This window comes from Macrobrachium nipponense, chromosome 2, assembly GCF_015104395.2.
Source record: "Macrobrachium nipponense isolate FS-2020 chromosome 2, ASM1510439v2, whole genome shotgun sequence".
Taxonomy (NCBI): Eukaryota; Metazoa; Arthropoda; class Malacostraca; order Decapoda; family Palaemonidae; genus Macrobrachium; species Macrobrachium nipponense.
The window spans coordinates 78,912,936-78,929,514 of NC_087201.1; the positions used below are offsets into that span (position 1 = coordinate 78,912,936).

At 43.7% G+C, this 16,579-nt stretch overlaps 3 protein-coding genes across 3 annotated transcripts in view; all 3 read left to right on the plus strand.

The window, feature by feature from the left end:
• The first annotated feature begins 12,691 nt into the window (after window positions 1–12,691).
• Window positions 12,692–13,204, plus strand: LOC135221226 (YLP motif-containing protein 1-like). Its single transcript, XM_064259043.1, has one exon. It carries the CDS (start codon window positions 12,692–12,694, stop codon window positions 13,202–13,204), a length of 513 nt encoding a protein of 170 aa, XP_064115113.1.
• A 170-nt stretch (window positions 13,205–13,374) lies between these two features.
• On the plus strand, window positions 13,375–14,580 carry LOC135221227 (uncharacterized). Its single transcript, XM_064259044.1, has one exon. It carries the CDS (start codon window positions 13,375–13,377, stop codon window positions 14,578–14,580), a length of 1,206 nt encoding a protein of 401 aa, XP_064115114.1.
• A 494-nt stretch (window positions 14,581–15,074) lies between these two features.
• LOC135221229 (uncharacterized) overlaps window positions 15,075–16,579 on the plus strand; it is a 2,940-nt gene continuing 1,435 nt past the window's right edge. The window contains exon 1 of the mRNA XM_064259045.1: window positions 15,075–16,579. This exon is cut by the window's right edge and continues 1,435 nt beyond it. Coding sequence (XP_064115115.1) covers window positions 15,075–16,579 — 1,505 coding nt within the window.

Sequence of the window (16,579 nt, forward strand, 5' to 3'; positions counted from 1 at the left end):
ATCCAGACGAGATGCTGCTTTGTCCCGGTAGAGCACTACGGCACTACCTAAAGAAAACTCGACGTCTCCGGCCTGGGCATCGACGACTCTTCGTTAGCACCAAAGGTTCCAAGAAAGAGGTTTCCAAGAACACTATTACTTTCTGGCTTCGTGAGACAATCAAGAAGGCATACTCTGTTGCTGACAATGACACCGGTACACTTCGTCTAAGAGTTCAAGGGGTGAGGGGCATTACCCCGTCCCTTGCATTCGGTAAGATAAGAACCTATCGGTTCATCAGGAATTGAAGGTGGGGGTGAGGGCACGCCACATCACCTTCACCTCACATTACCTTCAGGATATACCCACAGGTCCTTGGACACCTTCTCCTTGGGACCAGTGGTGGCTGCTCAACAAGTTGTGTAGCTTATCTAGCTCCTCTAACTGGACAGGTTTGCATCTTGTCTCATCGTACGGTATGAATGAGTGTGACTGTGGAGTGACTGGCTCTCCTTTCATCTCTTTCATCCTACTCTTTCCCTTCGGGTGGAGAGTAATGTGGACCGTACATGCTGGACCGAGCGGCCGATGTAGGTAAGACACTCCTTGGAGTAACCTATCTATTTGCTTTTATTAGTTAATATAAGTAAATATCCACACCTTCCCTTCACAAGGCAGGGAAGAGGGGCCTGGACATAAGACAAACCCATAACTTGTATTTGCCTTACTGTCTCTGACATAGTGGTTCTTAACTTTCTCTTAATGGGGATGCATAGTCCCCCTTATGGGTAAACCCAGAAGACTATGATCTTGCTGTTCTTTATCTCTGCTCAAAAGTCTGTGGCTGGATTCCTTTCCTCGCTCTTATAACCAGGAAGGAAATCTCAGGTAGGCTGAACCCTGTCAGTACACTGGAGATCACTCATATTCCATCCACCAACCAGTGAGTCTTCCTATTGTAAAGGACCGAGGGTTTGTATATTGCAAAGGAACAAATCATAATTTTTTAAAGTAAACTGTATTTTTCATAGCTATACAAAGCTGTGGTCCTTTACACTAACTGCCCACCTCATGCCACGCCTCAATCTGCTACCTCGGCCAAAAGCAAATTGGAATGTTTCTCCGATCGGAGGGACTACCATCGACCGGTCCAGTAGTCCAGTAGTTAACAACCGAACCGGTTTGTTAAGGAATTCAGCAACCGTGTCCAGGCCGCGCCTTAAGTAATTCGTATCGTGAGGGACCTTAGGTTTGTATAACTAGGAAAAATAAAATTTACTTTCAAAAATTGTGATGTTTGTTACGTCTTCCTTTGTTGCCTTGGTGGAAATTGTGTCTATGAGGAAGAGTTGTGAAAAATGTTTCTCATTTAGTCGCACTTTTAATTTTATGCTAAGAACTATAAGAATAGTTAAAGTTATTTGGTGTCAGTATAGAGAGATACAACTGCATATGCATATGAGTGAATGTATTTATATATATATATATAATATTATATATATATAGATATATTTTATATATATATATATTATATATATCTATCTATCTATATATAAATTATTATATATATATATATATTATATATATATATATAGATATATATATATATATATATTATATATATATAGTATATATATATATTATATATATATATATATCATTCGAGCTACAAATGTCCTTTAATATCTAATTCGCTCTATCCTCGGAACTGATATATTTTCATATATGTACCGAAGGAGAAATTTTAGTTGATAATAATTTTGTCCCCTCATGGGATCGAACCTCTGTCCAGTGGACGGGAACGAAATCAGGAACGGCAGTGACATTATCCAAGTCGGCCAACAGAGAAGGCTATAAGTTTTATATCGATTCTGGCCTTACAAATTCACCGTCGACCTCGGTGTTTTCGTAATTAGAATCGATATGAAACCCCCTCTACCATGTTAGCCAATTAGAACATTTTGACCCACGTAGCCTTGTAATGAATAATTATCACATCACGTGATGTGATAATTATTCATTGCCAAGGTTACGTGGGTCAAAACGTTCTAATTGGCTATCATGGTAGGGGCGGGGGTTTCATATCGATTCTAATTACGAAAACACCGAGGTCGACGGTGAATTTGTAAGGCCAGAATCGATATAAAACTTATAGCCTCTCTGTTGGCCGACTGGATAACGTCACTGGCCATTCCTGATTTCGTTCCCGTCCACTGGACAGTGGTTCGATCCCATGAAGGGACGAAATTACTATCAACTAAAAATTCCCCTTCGGTACATATATGAAAATATATCAAATCCGAGGTAGAGCGGATTAGATATTAAAGGACATTTGTAGCTCGAATGACTATATGAATCACGGTGATGTGATAATTATTCATATATATATATATATACATATATATATATATATATATATATATATATATATATATATATGTCATGTATGTATGTTTACATATATATATATATATATATAATGTAATAAAGATTGAACACACGTGTGCTTAAAGTGTCCGTACACAGTCCTCAGTTTGTACTTGAAGGCTTGCGAATGCAAACAGCTGTGTTTTGAGAGATGTTGACAATTTCCGTCTCTCTCCCTTCATCCCATTCTCTCTCTCTCTCTCTCTCTCTCTCTCTCTCTCTCTCTCTCTCTCTCTCTCTCTCTCTGCAGGCAGGAAGGATATATTCTATAATTCTCTTTCATCATCTTGATATATTCAGAGGATGTCGGGGAAACACGGAAGTAGCCAAAATATATATATTTTCTTAGCAGTTACATCTTGAGATAGACTTTTCAGAGAAGAGTATTGATATATCTGAGATAGTTGGAGGACGAAGAAGAAGTGATCTCTTACAGAGTTACATACAGTGCAATAGGTTACCAAACCTAACAAAAGATACGTGTGTACGAACGAACACCTCTTTTTAGGTTAAACTTACTCATCAGAGTTCTCGTGGGAGCAAAAGCAGGTTCCCAGAGCAGGAGGAGGTTTTCGTTCGTATGTTTGTTATTTTTCATACCTAGCCTTAGAGCGCATCCTGTGACTATATTTTTGGGCAATTCTTTCCCCGTCGACCTGTGACCTGATTCGGAGTTATGCTTTTATTCTAAGGAATGTATTACATTTCTTTTAATCATGGAATTGATATATTTATCATTACTTATAGGTATGTATGTATAAAAATAGATTTAGGCAAAAGCCACGAAGGAAAGTGAAACAAGGGTTTACCGCTACAGGGGTATTCCAACGTTTCACTTTCCTTCATTGGATTTTACCTTTTTTATAGCATTCATCAAGTTCCAAATTTTTGTGATTCATTTATACATGCCAAGTCATGCTCAAGTTAAAATTATCTGTTAAAACAGTCCTTTTATTTTTTATTGTATGGCAACATTACTGAAACATGTTACTGAACAAGTGACTAAATACTGTTGCAGACATGCATCAAAGTATGCTGAAATCAGTGTTCACAACAGAACATCAGTGTGGACGCCCCCATAAGCTATAAACAGAGGGGCAGAAAGCTTGCTGTACGATTTCAAAATCGTCTCTTATTTTGTAAACGGTATGTACTATTCTACTTTTTCAAACTAGAGCATGAAAACAATGGGTGCTTTCATTTTTCTAGATGTATTCATCACCATATTCAACCAGCAATACTGTCCTCCATAAACAAACGTATACTGACCCTGGCTCAAAGTTTTTAGTTCATGCTTTTACAATTTAAACTTAGTAGCATTTCTACATTATTGCACAGAGCCTTTTTTGCATCATCAAACTGGCTTCCTTTTCACAATTAGGTTGAGTTTCTTAAGGCATGTCCAGACGAGCGATGCCTTTTTACACAATATATATATATATATATATATATATATATATATATATATATATATATATATATATAATATATAGTATGTATATATATATATTATATATATATTATAATATCATATATTACTACTTTCAAAATGCATATATCCCTCTTTGACTGTATAGAATATTATGCTAGAATAGAATTTTGCAACATATTTCAGATTCCTTAGCTAGCCTTAGAGTTGTAGGATGTTTGCAATGTGTGTTCAGATTTCTGCATAACATAATATAAAAAGAATATATAACGTAGTAAAGAAAGAGAGAGAGTTTATCTTTGTCCATTCAAAGCTAGAATTGTTTCAGTAACTTTTCATCGCCTTGAGATTAAGGGAGCTCGCTGTCTCCGTGTTGTTTTTAAAAAACATGTCATTCTTAATTATCACTCGATTTCTGTCTTGATCGGGTATGTGTCTTTGTTGAGCTGGTACATACATGAATGTATACTCGTTTCGTACGCGTTCATCTTTGCCGAATGCCACGTGCAGATTTCACCATTTATCTGTAAAGTTACCTCACTATTAGAAGCTTCTAGAAAGAACTGCGTCATCTTTCTCATTGCCGAAAACGTTTTGTGCCAGATCCAATGCCCAGCTCTTGTGCGAATTGAAAGGTTTGATTCAGGCTTCTCTCTCTCTCTCTCTCTCTCTCTCTCTCTCTCTCTCTCCATTGCACGGCACTTTTGATTTTCAAAGTAACGTAACGATTTCATACTTACTGAATGGTCACTCGTAACTTGCAGATTTCAGATTTGATATTTCTTAGAGTTTATTTAATATTATTTAGTGCTTTTGTGGAATCTGAACAAACATTATATTAGTGTGTAACGGTGCCTATTTTTGTGAATTGTGGTGAATTTTTTAACAAGCTGCAGCAAAGAAGGAAAATTGGTATACCAAGAAGGTAAAGTGTGTTACATTTTTATTAGTTGCAACTAATAATTAATAGTCAGTGGTTTGGTAAGAAACTAATAACTATTGGTTACGATGGTTTAGAGAACTAATAACTAATGGTTACAATGGTTTGAGTGAAAATATTAACATTTTTACACATTGCAAATTTTTGTGTTTTGTGTTTGTTTCATTTGAAGTGATTTTTATGTTTTGTGCATTTATTTATTTTATTATTGAAGTGTGTGTTTTTATTTTATATTCTGTGTGATTAATACATTTTGCAATTTATGTATTTTCCACATTTTTCTGTTTTCATTTGCATTCACAATTTAATTAACTTAGTTATTTTCATTACTTAATCGTTGCAAATATAATTGAATTTAACACTTGTGAATTAATTTGCACTTAGAATTCTTTTCAAGTTTTATTGTTCTTTAGCACTTGTGAATTAATTTCCACATTTCAATTATTGCCTAACACTTTTGAATTTTGATTGAATTAATTTTCTTGAATTTTGTGATAAATTAATTTTGATTTAATTTTACTGAATTGATTCAAGAATTAATTGAAACTTACTTTGTTTTCAATTAACAGTAATTTTCCCTGATATTGTGAATTTCACTTATAATTTTTAGTTTGATAATAAATTTTTGTATTTAAAATTTTTATAAGTATTTCTTTTCTCACCAGTATACATGCATTTAATTATGATTATATTGATGTTAGGTAGAAACATAGAGTGGAATTGATCTGTTTTCCTTCAATTAACTTGAAGTGACTTAGAACCAGGGAAGTACTTAGAATTTTGAAATCAGGGAAATACTTGGACTTTTAAAGTTGTTGATTACTTACAAGATAAACTATCACCTGTTTTGATGAACTTAGTCTGATTTTCTGCAATACTGGTAAGTTATTAAGGGATCACTGTTGCCTTTTAGAGTATTTAGTCGTTTAGTACCTGTGATGAGGGTTCAGGTGTCTGCTGTTGTGAGGTAACAATTAATGAATGGTAAGTGTTGTAACCAGATACTTGGCACTTAGTCACAATATATATATATATATATATATATATATATAGATATATATATATATATATATATATATATGTCTATATATAGTAGTTATATATGATATAGTATATATATGTAATATATAATATGATATATATATATATATATATATATATATATATATATATATATATATATAGTGTAAAAAGGCATCGCTCGTCTGGACATGCCTTAAGGAACTCAACCTATTGTGAAAAGGAAGCCAGTTTGATGATGCAAAAAGGCTCTATGCAATATGTAGAAATGCTACGAAGTTTAAATTGTGAAAGCATGAACTAAAAACTTTGAGCCAAGGTCATTATATGTTTGTTTATGGAGGACTGTATTGCTGGTTGAATATGGTGATTAATACGTCTAAAAAATGAAGGCACCCATTGTTTATATATATATATATATTATATATATATATATATATATATATATAATAATATAATATATATATATATATAATATATATATATATATATATAAATAATGGTATATATATATACAAATATATATTATTTATTTATATTCATGTGCGTGTTGCATATTGAGCATCCATTAAAAATTAAAATAAATGCAATGAAACTGTCTCAGCTAAGGACGTTGCGGAGTTGGATTTCTTATACTCTGCTTTTGTTTTGCTTAAAGCAAGCATGATGTGGACAGAAAAAAATTTCAAACCTTCACATGCGTGTGTGTGTGTGCTTGTGCGTTAGCGTGCGCAGTGGGGCGTTCTTAAAGAGCGAGACACTAAAGCGATTCCATGGGAAGGATTTGTATCACGTAAGGCGCGAAAATTCTTTTCGTCACTCGCTAATAGGCAAATAAAATTCAGCTTAGAAAAAGTCTGCTAAAAAGTCATTTCTCCTATTACCATAGGAGGGGACAGATAGCCACTGAAACTCCATGGGGTGTATGCCATCACAGAAATCAGGAGATAGACAGCCACTGAACCTCTATGGACTATACGCCATTACAGAAACCAGGAGACAGATTGCCACCGATTCTATATGCGCTATATACCATCACAGAAATCAGGAGACAGGTAGCCACTGAAACTCTATGGGCTACATGCCATCACCGAATGGGACTCAGCAATGCTTAGAAAATTATTTTAGCTCTTTTAGTTATTCGAAATCAATTTACTTCCCGTAATCAGATAGAGCATTGAACCCTTTTCTCCCAAAACAATATTGCAAGTTCTAATTCAGGGGGCGTTGTGGGGTAAGGGGGGGGGAGAGATTGGGGGATTTATTTTCTTCTGACGAGGATTTATAGAGAAAGAAAAATGACCGAGTCACTTCTGCAGCTTTGGCGTTCACCTCAGATATATGCAATTTGATAACCTAGCTAGAAATATAAAAGAACATCGAAATAATTAACCGAGATCTTTCGCACTTTATGGCTTGAGGTTTTTTGCAGCGTTCCTTCGGCCCCTAGCTGCAACCCCTTTTATTTCTTTTACTGTACCTCCATTCATATTCTTTTACTTCCATCTTGCTATCCACCCTCTCCTAACAATTGTTTCATAGTACAAGTGTTGGGTTTCCTTCTGGTAAATCTTTCAACTCTCAATTTCCCTTTCAGCGCTGAAAAGCGGCAGTGTTGTAGCATGGCACTCAGATGTAGTAGGTTCGAGTCTCCCCCAGAGCAATGAAAAATCATTGGCTCTGTATCATGATCAGTTGCTGCTGCAGTGTGGGGTCAGCGGTGGGAGGCTGAAACAAACATTCTATGGAAGCTTGAATTTCAAATCAATGGCACCTATGTGGTTATTCAATGCGAATAGGTTTCATCCACTAGAATAATAATAATAATAATAATAATAATAATAATAATAATATAATAATAATAATAATAATAATAATAATACGGACAGACTACATAACATGAAAAGAAGGAGGAGAGGACTTCTAAGCATAGAGGACTGAGTCAACATCGAGAACAGAGCACTGGGGCAATATCTGAAAACCAGTGAAAACGAGGGGCTCAGGAGTGGGAAGAACGACTGATAAAAGTAGACAAAGACCCAGAAATATACAGGAGAATAACAAACAGAACGGAAGAATAGCACAACACCAATGCAATGACAGTACATGAGACAGACTAAAGAACTAGCCAGCGATGACAATTGGCAGTGGCTACAGAGGGGAGAGCTAAAGAAGGAAAAGAAGGAAACTGAAGGAATGATAACAGCGGCACAAGATCAGGCCCTAAGAACCAGATATCTCCGAAGAACGATAGATGGAAATAACATCTCACCCATATCCGGTAAGTGCAATGGGAAAAACGAGACTATAAATCACATAGCCAGCAAATATCCGGCACTTGCACAGAACCAGTACAAAAAGAGGCATAATTCAGTAGCAAAAGCCTTCCACAGGAGCCTGTGCAAGAAACACCAGCTACCTTGTACTAGTAACAAGTGGTACGAACACTAACCTGAGGGACTGATGGAAAACGGATAGGCAAAGGTCCTCTGAGACTATGGTATCAGAACAGATAGGGCGATAGTGCAAATTGACCAGATGTGACGTTGATTGACAAAATCAAGAGGAAAGTATATCGATAGCGTAACACCAAGGGACACCAGAGTAAATAAGAAAGAAAGAGAAAAACTTGATAAGTATCAAGACCTGAAAATAGAAGTAAGAAGAATATGAGATATGCCAGTGGAAATTAAACCCATAATCATAGGGACACGAGGCACGATACTAAGATCCCTGAAAAGGAACCTTGAAAGATTAGATGCTGAAGTAGGTCCAGGACTCATGTAGAAGAATGTGCTCCTGGAAACAGCGCACATAGTAAGAAAAGTTATGGATTCCTTCTGAGGTAGGATGCAACCTGGATCCCCACAATATAAAACCAGCCAGTTAATAGGACGACTGGGATAGAGAGAGGGAGATAAAAAGAAAGTCCTGGCGCTAGGCTTTTGACATAAATTCTCTATTTTATTCCAAAGTATACTTGTGTAAGCCTTGAAACATAAAGGGTGGGCGGTGTAAGTCGATGGCCCTTTGTGGCCACAAGTGTGCTACAATGACCATGCCAAAAGCAACTCTCACTATTACAGGTTTTGGCGAGCATTAATGGACATCCATGAACTCCAAGATCTGAAGCAACCTTATGATCACATCTTCTACATATATCCACATTTCTCACCATATCAATCTTTCTTGTGGCATATATGAAAGAGTAAAATTCACATTCATATTTTATGATAATAAGGAAGAGTTGGCTCGACGATACCTTCAATCATTCCCCACTGGCTTCCAAGGATACACCTCGCCACTTCTCATCATTCCCCACTGGCTTCCAAGGATACACCTCGCCACTTCTCATCATTCCCCACTGGCTTCCAAGGATACACCTCACCACTTCCCATCATTTGCCACTGGCATCCGGTACTCTCCGCCACTTCCATCATTCCCCCACTGGCTTCCAAGGATACACCTCGCCACTTCTTCTCCACTTCCCCAACTGCTTCCAAAGATACACCTTCGCACTTCCCATCATTGCCACTGGCATCCAGAATTACACCTTCGGCCAAACTTCCATCATTCCCCACTGGCTTCCAGGATACACCTCACCACTTCCGATTTTCCCCACTGGGCATCCAAGGATCATCTCGCCACTTCCCATCATTACCCACTGGCTTCCAAGGATACACCTCGCCACTTCCCATCATTCCCCACTGGCTTCCAAGGATACACCTCGCCACTTCCCATCATTCCCCACTGGCTTCCAAGGATACACCTCGCCACTTCTCATCATTCCCCACTGGCTTCCAAGGATACACCTCGCCACTTCCCATCATTACCCACTGGCTTCCAAGGATACACCTCGCCATTCCACATTTTTTTCGCCACTGGCTTCCAAGGATACACCTCGCCACTTCCCATCATTCCCCACTGGCTTCCAAGGATACACCTCACCACTTCCCATCATTCCCCACTGGCTTCCAAGGATACAATACTCGCCACGTTCCCATCATTACCACTGGCTTCCAAGGAACACTCGCCACTTCCTATCATTCCACTGGCTTCCAAGGAACACCTCGCCATTCCATCATTGCCATGGCTTCCAAGGATACATCTCGCCACTTCTCATCATTCCCCACTGGCTTCCAAGGATACACCTCACCACTTCCCATCATTCCCCACTGGCTTCCAAGGATACACCTCGCCACTTCCCATCATTCCCCATTGGCTTCCAAGGATACACCTCACCACTTCCCATCATTCCCCACTGTCATTCCAAGGATACACCCTCGCCATTCCCATCATTCCCCACTGGCTTCCAAGGATACATCTCGCCACTTCCCATCATTCCCCACTGGCTTCCAAGGATACATCTCACCACTTCCCATCATTCCCCACTGGCTTCCAAGGATACATCTTGCCACTTCCTATCATTCACACTGGCTTCCAAGGATAACCTCACCGCTTCTCATTCATTCCCACTGGCTTCCAAGGATACACCTCGCCACTTCCCATCATTCCCCACTGGCTTCCAAGGATACACCTCGCCACTTCTATCATTCCCCACTGGCTTCCAAGGATACACCTCGCCACTTCCCATCATTCCCCACTGGCTTCCAAGGATACACCTCACCACTTCCCATCATTCCCCACTGGCTTCCAAGGATACACCTCACCACTTCCCATCATTCGCCACTGGCTTCCAAGGATACACCTCGCCACTTCTCATCATTCCCCACTTGCTTCCAAGGCATTACACCTCACCATTCCCATCATTCCCACTGCTTCCAAGGATACTCTCGCCACTGCCCATCGTACCACGTGGCTTCAAGGATACACGCTCGCCACTTTCTCATCATTCCACACTGGCTTCCAAGGATACACCTCGCCACTTCCTATCCCATCTTCCCCACGGCTTCCAAGGATATTACCAAACTCGGCCACTTCTCATCATTCCCCATTTGGCTTCCAATGATACACCTTGCCACTTCTCTTCATCCCCACTGGCTTCCAAGAATTCCACGCGCCCACTTCCCTCATTTTGCCCCACTGGTCTTCCAAGGATACATCCTCCGCCACTATCTTCCATTTCATTCACCCACCTGGCTTCAAGGATACATCTCACCACTTCCCATCATTCCCCACTGGCTTCCAAGGATACACCTCACCACTTCCCATCATTCCCCACTGGCTTCCAAGGATACATCTCGCCAACTTCCCCAAATCATTTACCCACTGGGATTCCAAGGATACACCTCACCCCACTTCCCCATCATTCCCCAAACTGGCTTCCCAAGTGGATACATCTCGGCCACTTCCCATCATTCCCCACTGGCTCTCCAAGGATTTTACCAACCTCGGCCCTTCCCAATCATTCCCCACGGCTTCCAAGATACACCTCGCCATTCCCATCATTCCCCACTGGCTTCCAAGGATTAACCAATCGGCACTTCCCCATCATTCCATAATGGCCTTCAAGGCTAACCCTCACCACTCCCAATCATTCCCCACTGGCTTCAAGGATACAACCTCGCCACTTCCTCATTCCCATTCCCCACTGGCTTCCAAGGATACACCCTACCACTTCCCATTTCATTCCCCACTGGCTTCCCAAGGGATACAACCTCGACCATTCTTTCCCATCATTCGCCCCACTGGCTTCCCAAGGATACACCTTGCCACCTTAATCCCATTTCATTACCCCACTCGGCTTCCGAAGGATACACCTCACCATTCCCTCATTCGCCTGGCCTTCCAAGGATACAACCTTCACCCACTCCCATTCAGCCCCACTGGCTTACAAGGATACACCTTGCCAACTTTCCCATCATTCCCACTGGGCTTCCAAGGACACCTCACCACTCCCATCATTCGCCACTGGCTTCCAAGGATACCACCTACACCTTCCACTTACATCTATCATCCCCACTGGCTTCCAAGGATACACCCACACTTCCCATCCCATCATTCTGGCCTTCCAAGGATTACCAAGGATACACCTCGCCACTTCCCATCATTCGCCACTGGCTTCCAAGGATACACCTCGCCACTTCTCAGATTCCCCACTTGGCTTCCACTGGCTTCAAGGATACACCTCAAACCACTTCCCATCATTCCCCACTGCTCAAGGATACCCACCTCACCACTTCCCATCATTCCCCCACTGGCTTCCAAGGAAGAACACCTCCCCCCCCCGGGAATTACCTCGCCACTCCCATCATTCCCCACTTGGTTCCAAAGGATACACCTCACCACTTCCCATCATTCCAACACTGGCTCCAAGGATACACCCTCGGCTCATCATTCCCCACTGGCTTCCAAGATAGACCTCACCACTTCCCATCATTCCACCCACTGGCTCCAAGGATACACCTCGCCACTTCCCCACCTCACCCTTCCCCATCTTCCCCACTGACTTCCAAGGATACACCTCGCTTAACCACTTTTCCATCATTCCACACTGGCTTCCAAGGATTTACACCTCACACTTCATCATTCCCACTGGAATTCAAGGATACACCTCAAAACACTTCCCATCATCGCCACTGGCTTCAAGATACACCTTCATCACTTCCAATCAATTCCCATTCCCCCCATTCACCACTGGACTGGCTTCCAAGGATAACACCTCGCCACTTACCCATTCATTCCCCCACCTGGCTTAGGTTCAAAGGATACACTCGCACTTCCCATCATCGCCACTGGCTTCCAGGATACACCTCGCCACTTCCCATCATTCACCCACTGCGGGCTTCCAAGGGATACACCTCGCCACTTCCCACTCATTATTCCCACTGGTTCCAAGGATACACCTCGCCACTTCTCATCATTCCACACTGGCTGGTTCCAAGGAGATACCCACCTCCGCCACTTCCCATCATTTACCCACTGGCTTCTCCAGGATGCCCCACCCTCTCCACTTCCCATCATTACCCACTGGCTTCCAAGGATACACTGCCATTCTTCCCCATCATTACACTGGCCCACCTCCGGATGGCCCCACCTCGCCAACTTCCATCATTAACCCCACCTGGCTTCCGAGGATTTGTACACCTCGCCACTTCCCATCTTCCCCTTTATCGTTCCCACTGGCTTCCAAGGATACACCTCGCCACTTTATCATTCCCCCACTGCTCATAACCACCTCGCCACTTCCCAATCATTCGCCACTGGCTTCCAAGGTACACCTAGCCCACTTCCCATCATTCCCACTGGCTTCCAAGGATACACCTCCGCCACTTCCCATCATTCCCATTGGCACCAAGGTTCCAAGGATACACTCGCCACTTCCCATCATTCCCACTGGCCTTCCAAGGATACAACTCGACACTCCCCACCACATTCGCCACTGGCTTCCAAGGATCCAAGTACACCTCCGACACTTCAATCATCATTCCCACTGGCTTCCAGGATAAACATTCCCCGGCCGCACTTCCATCATTCCCCACTGGCTTCCAGGATTACACCTCGCCACATTCTGGATCATTCCCCATTAGGCTTCAAGGATACACTCGCCCATCTCCAAGGCCCCCATCATTCCCCACTGGCTTCCAAGGATACACCCTCGCCCACTTATTCCTTCCGAATGGCCTCCAAGGCTACACTTTCGCACCTTCCGTCATTCCCCCACTGGCTTCCAAGGATACACCTCAACCCACTTCTGATCATTCCCCATGGCTTCCAAGGATACACCCGCCACTTCTCATCATTCCCCACTGGTCAAGGATACACTCGCCACTTATCATCATTTTCCCCACTGGCTTCCAAGGATAACCCTCCCCGCCCTTCTCTACTTCATTCCCACAATGGGCTTCCAAGGGATACCCCATCGCATCATCCCCATCATTCCCCACCTGGCTTACAAGGATACACCTCGCCACTTCCATCATTCCCCATGCTTCCAATGATACAACCTCGCCAACTTCCCATATTCCCCACTGGCTTTCCAAGGACTTACACTTTTGCCACTTCTTATTCCCATTGGCTTCCAAGATACACCTCGCCACTTCCCATCATTCCCCACTGGCTTCCAAGGATACACCTCGCCACTGTCCCATCATTCCCCACTTGGCTGTTCCAGGATCATAACACCTTCCGGGCCCACTTCCCATCATTCCCCATTGGCTTCCAAGATACCCCAACCTTCGGGCATTTTTTTTTCTTCTTCCCATCCATTCCCCCCAACTTGGCCTTCCAAGATACCCCCACCTCGGCCCTTCTCATCCCAATTTCCCACCCCTGGCTTCCAAAGGATACACCTTCGCCACTTCCCATCTTCCCACCATCATGGCCCTTCAAGGATAACCCCACCTTCCGCCACCTTACCCATCATTCCCCACTTGGCCTCCAAGACACCTCGCCACCTTCCTCATTCATTTTCCCCATGGTTCTCAAGATAACACTCCGCACCTTCCCATCATCACCAAGGCTTCCAAGGATACACCTCGCCACCCCTTCCTCCATTCCAATATTCCCCACTGGCTTCCAAAGATTAACTCCGGCCACTCCCCATCTTCCCCATTGGCTTCAAAAGGATACACCTTCGCCACTTCCCATCCCATTCCCCATTGGCTTCCAGGCTTACACCCCCTTCCGCCATCTTCCATCATTCCCCATTGGCCCTTCCCCAAGGATTACTCGGCCAAGTCTGATCATCCCCTTGGGGGCCTTCCAAGGATACACCTCGCCACCCTTCAATCATTCCCCACTTTTGGCTTCCCCAAGGGATACCCACCAAGGCGGCCACTTCCCTCATTCAATTGGTTCCAAGGATACACCTCGCCCCACTTAGCCATAATTCCCCATTGGCCTTCAAGGATTACCCACCTCGCCACTTCCCATCATTCCCCACTGGCTTCAAAGGATACACCTCCCCGCCACTTCTCATTCATAACCCCATTGGCTTCCAAAGCATACACATAGCCATCCCATCATCCCCTTCTTCAAGGATTCAACCCGGATACACCTCACCCACCTCATCATTCCCCATGCTTCCAAGGTACCAGGATACCCACCTCGCCACTTCCATCATTCCCCACTGTCTTCAATGGATACCCCACACCTCGCCACTTCCCATCATCCCCACCTGGCTTCCAAGGTACAACTCGCCACTCCCATACCCACTGGCTTTCAAGGATACAACCTCGGCCAACTTCCCTCATACCCCACTGGTCTTCCAAGGCCACCTTCCCATCCCCATTCAGGTGGCTTCAGATACCACTTCCGCCCCTCCATCATTCCCCACTGTCTTCCAGGATTACACCTCGCCACTTCCCATCATTCCCCATGGCTTCCAGGATTCCTCACCACTCCGCCCACCCCTTCTTGGATCCCCATTCCCCATGGCTTCCAAGGATACACCTTCGCCACCCTTCCCAATTCCCTTCACTGGCTTCCCAAGGATCCCTCGCCCACTTCCCTCATTCCCCACTGGCTTCCAAGATTACCCCACCCTCACCACTTCTCATTCATTTCCGGCCCTGTCCTCAAGGATCCACTTCGCCCATCATCCCCATTTCATTGGTTCTTCCAAGGATACACCTCGACCTACTTCCCATCATTCCCCACTGGAACTTCCAAGGGATAAGGCCACCTTCCCACCATTCCCCACCTCCGCCCCACCTTCCATCATTCCCCACTTGGCTTCCCAAGGATACACCCTCGCACTTCCCATCATTTCCCCACTGGCCTTCCAAGGATACACCTCGCCACTTCCCCATCTTCCCCACTGGCTTCCAAGGATCACCTTCGCTACTTCTCATCATTCTCCACTGTCTTCCAAGATACACCATCGCCACGGTTCCCATCATTCCCCACCCCCTTGGCTTCCAAGGATACACCTCCCACCCACTTCCCATCATTCCCCACTGGCTTCCAAGGATACATCTTGCCACTTCCCATCATTCCCCACTGGCTTCCAAGGATACATCTTGCCACTTCCCATCATTCCCCACTGGCTTCCAAGGATTACCACGTCGCTACTTTCTCATCATTCTCCCCATGTTTTTCAAGGATACCACCTTGGCCCACTTCCCATCTCCCCCATCCCCATTGGCTTCCAAGGATACACCTCGCCACTTCCCATCATTCCCCACTGGCTTCCAAGGATACACCTCGCCACTTCCCATCATTCCCCATTGGCTTCCAAACGGAACAACCCTCCGCCCACTGTTCCCCATCATTCCCCACTGGTCTTTTGCCCAAAAAGGATACACCTCGCCATTCCCATCATTCCCCACTGGCTTCCAAGGATTTACCCCAACCTCGCCATGGCCCACATTCCCCAACTGGTTTCCAAGGATACAACCCTCACCACTCTTCTCATCATTTCCCCACTGTCTTCCAAGGATACACCTCACCACATTACCAATCATGTCCACACTGGCTTCAAGGATACACCTCGCCACCTTCCCCCATCATTCCCCACTGGCTTCCAAGGATACATCTTGCCACTTCCCATCATTCCCCACTGGCTTCCAAGGATACACCTCGCCACTTCCCATCATTCCCCACTGGCTTCCAAGGATACACCTCGCCACTTCCCATCATTCCCCAATGGCTTCCAAGGATACACCTCGCCAACTTGCCCATCATTCACCACTGTCCTTACCAAGGAATCACTTGCCACTTCCCATCCATTCCATGTGGCTTCCAAAAAAAAAGGATAACTTCGCCCACTTCCATCTTTCCCCACTGGTTCAAGGATACCACCTCCGGCCACTTCCCATCATTTCCCCAACTGGCTTCCAGGAGTTACACCTCGCCACTTCCCGATCATTTCCCCCACGGGG

Coding starts and splice junctions, on each gene's coding strand:
- LOC135221226 (XM_064259043.1), top strand. CDS start 12,692: ATGCCCCACCCTCTCCACTTCCCATCATTACCCACTGGCTTCCAAGGA.
- LOC135221227 (XM_064259044.1), top strand. CDS start 13,375: ATGGCCTCCAAGGCTACACTTTCGCACCTTCCGTCATTCCCCCACTGG.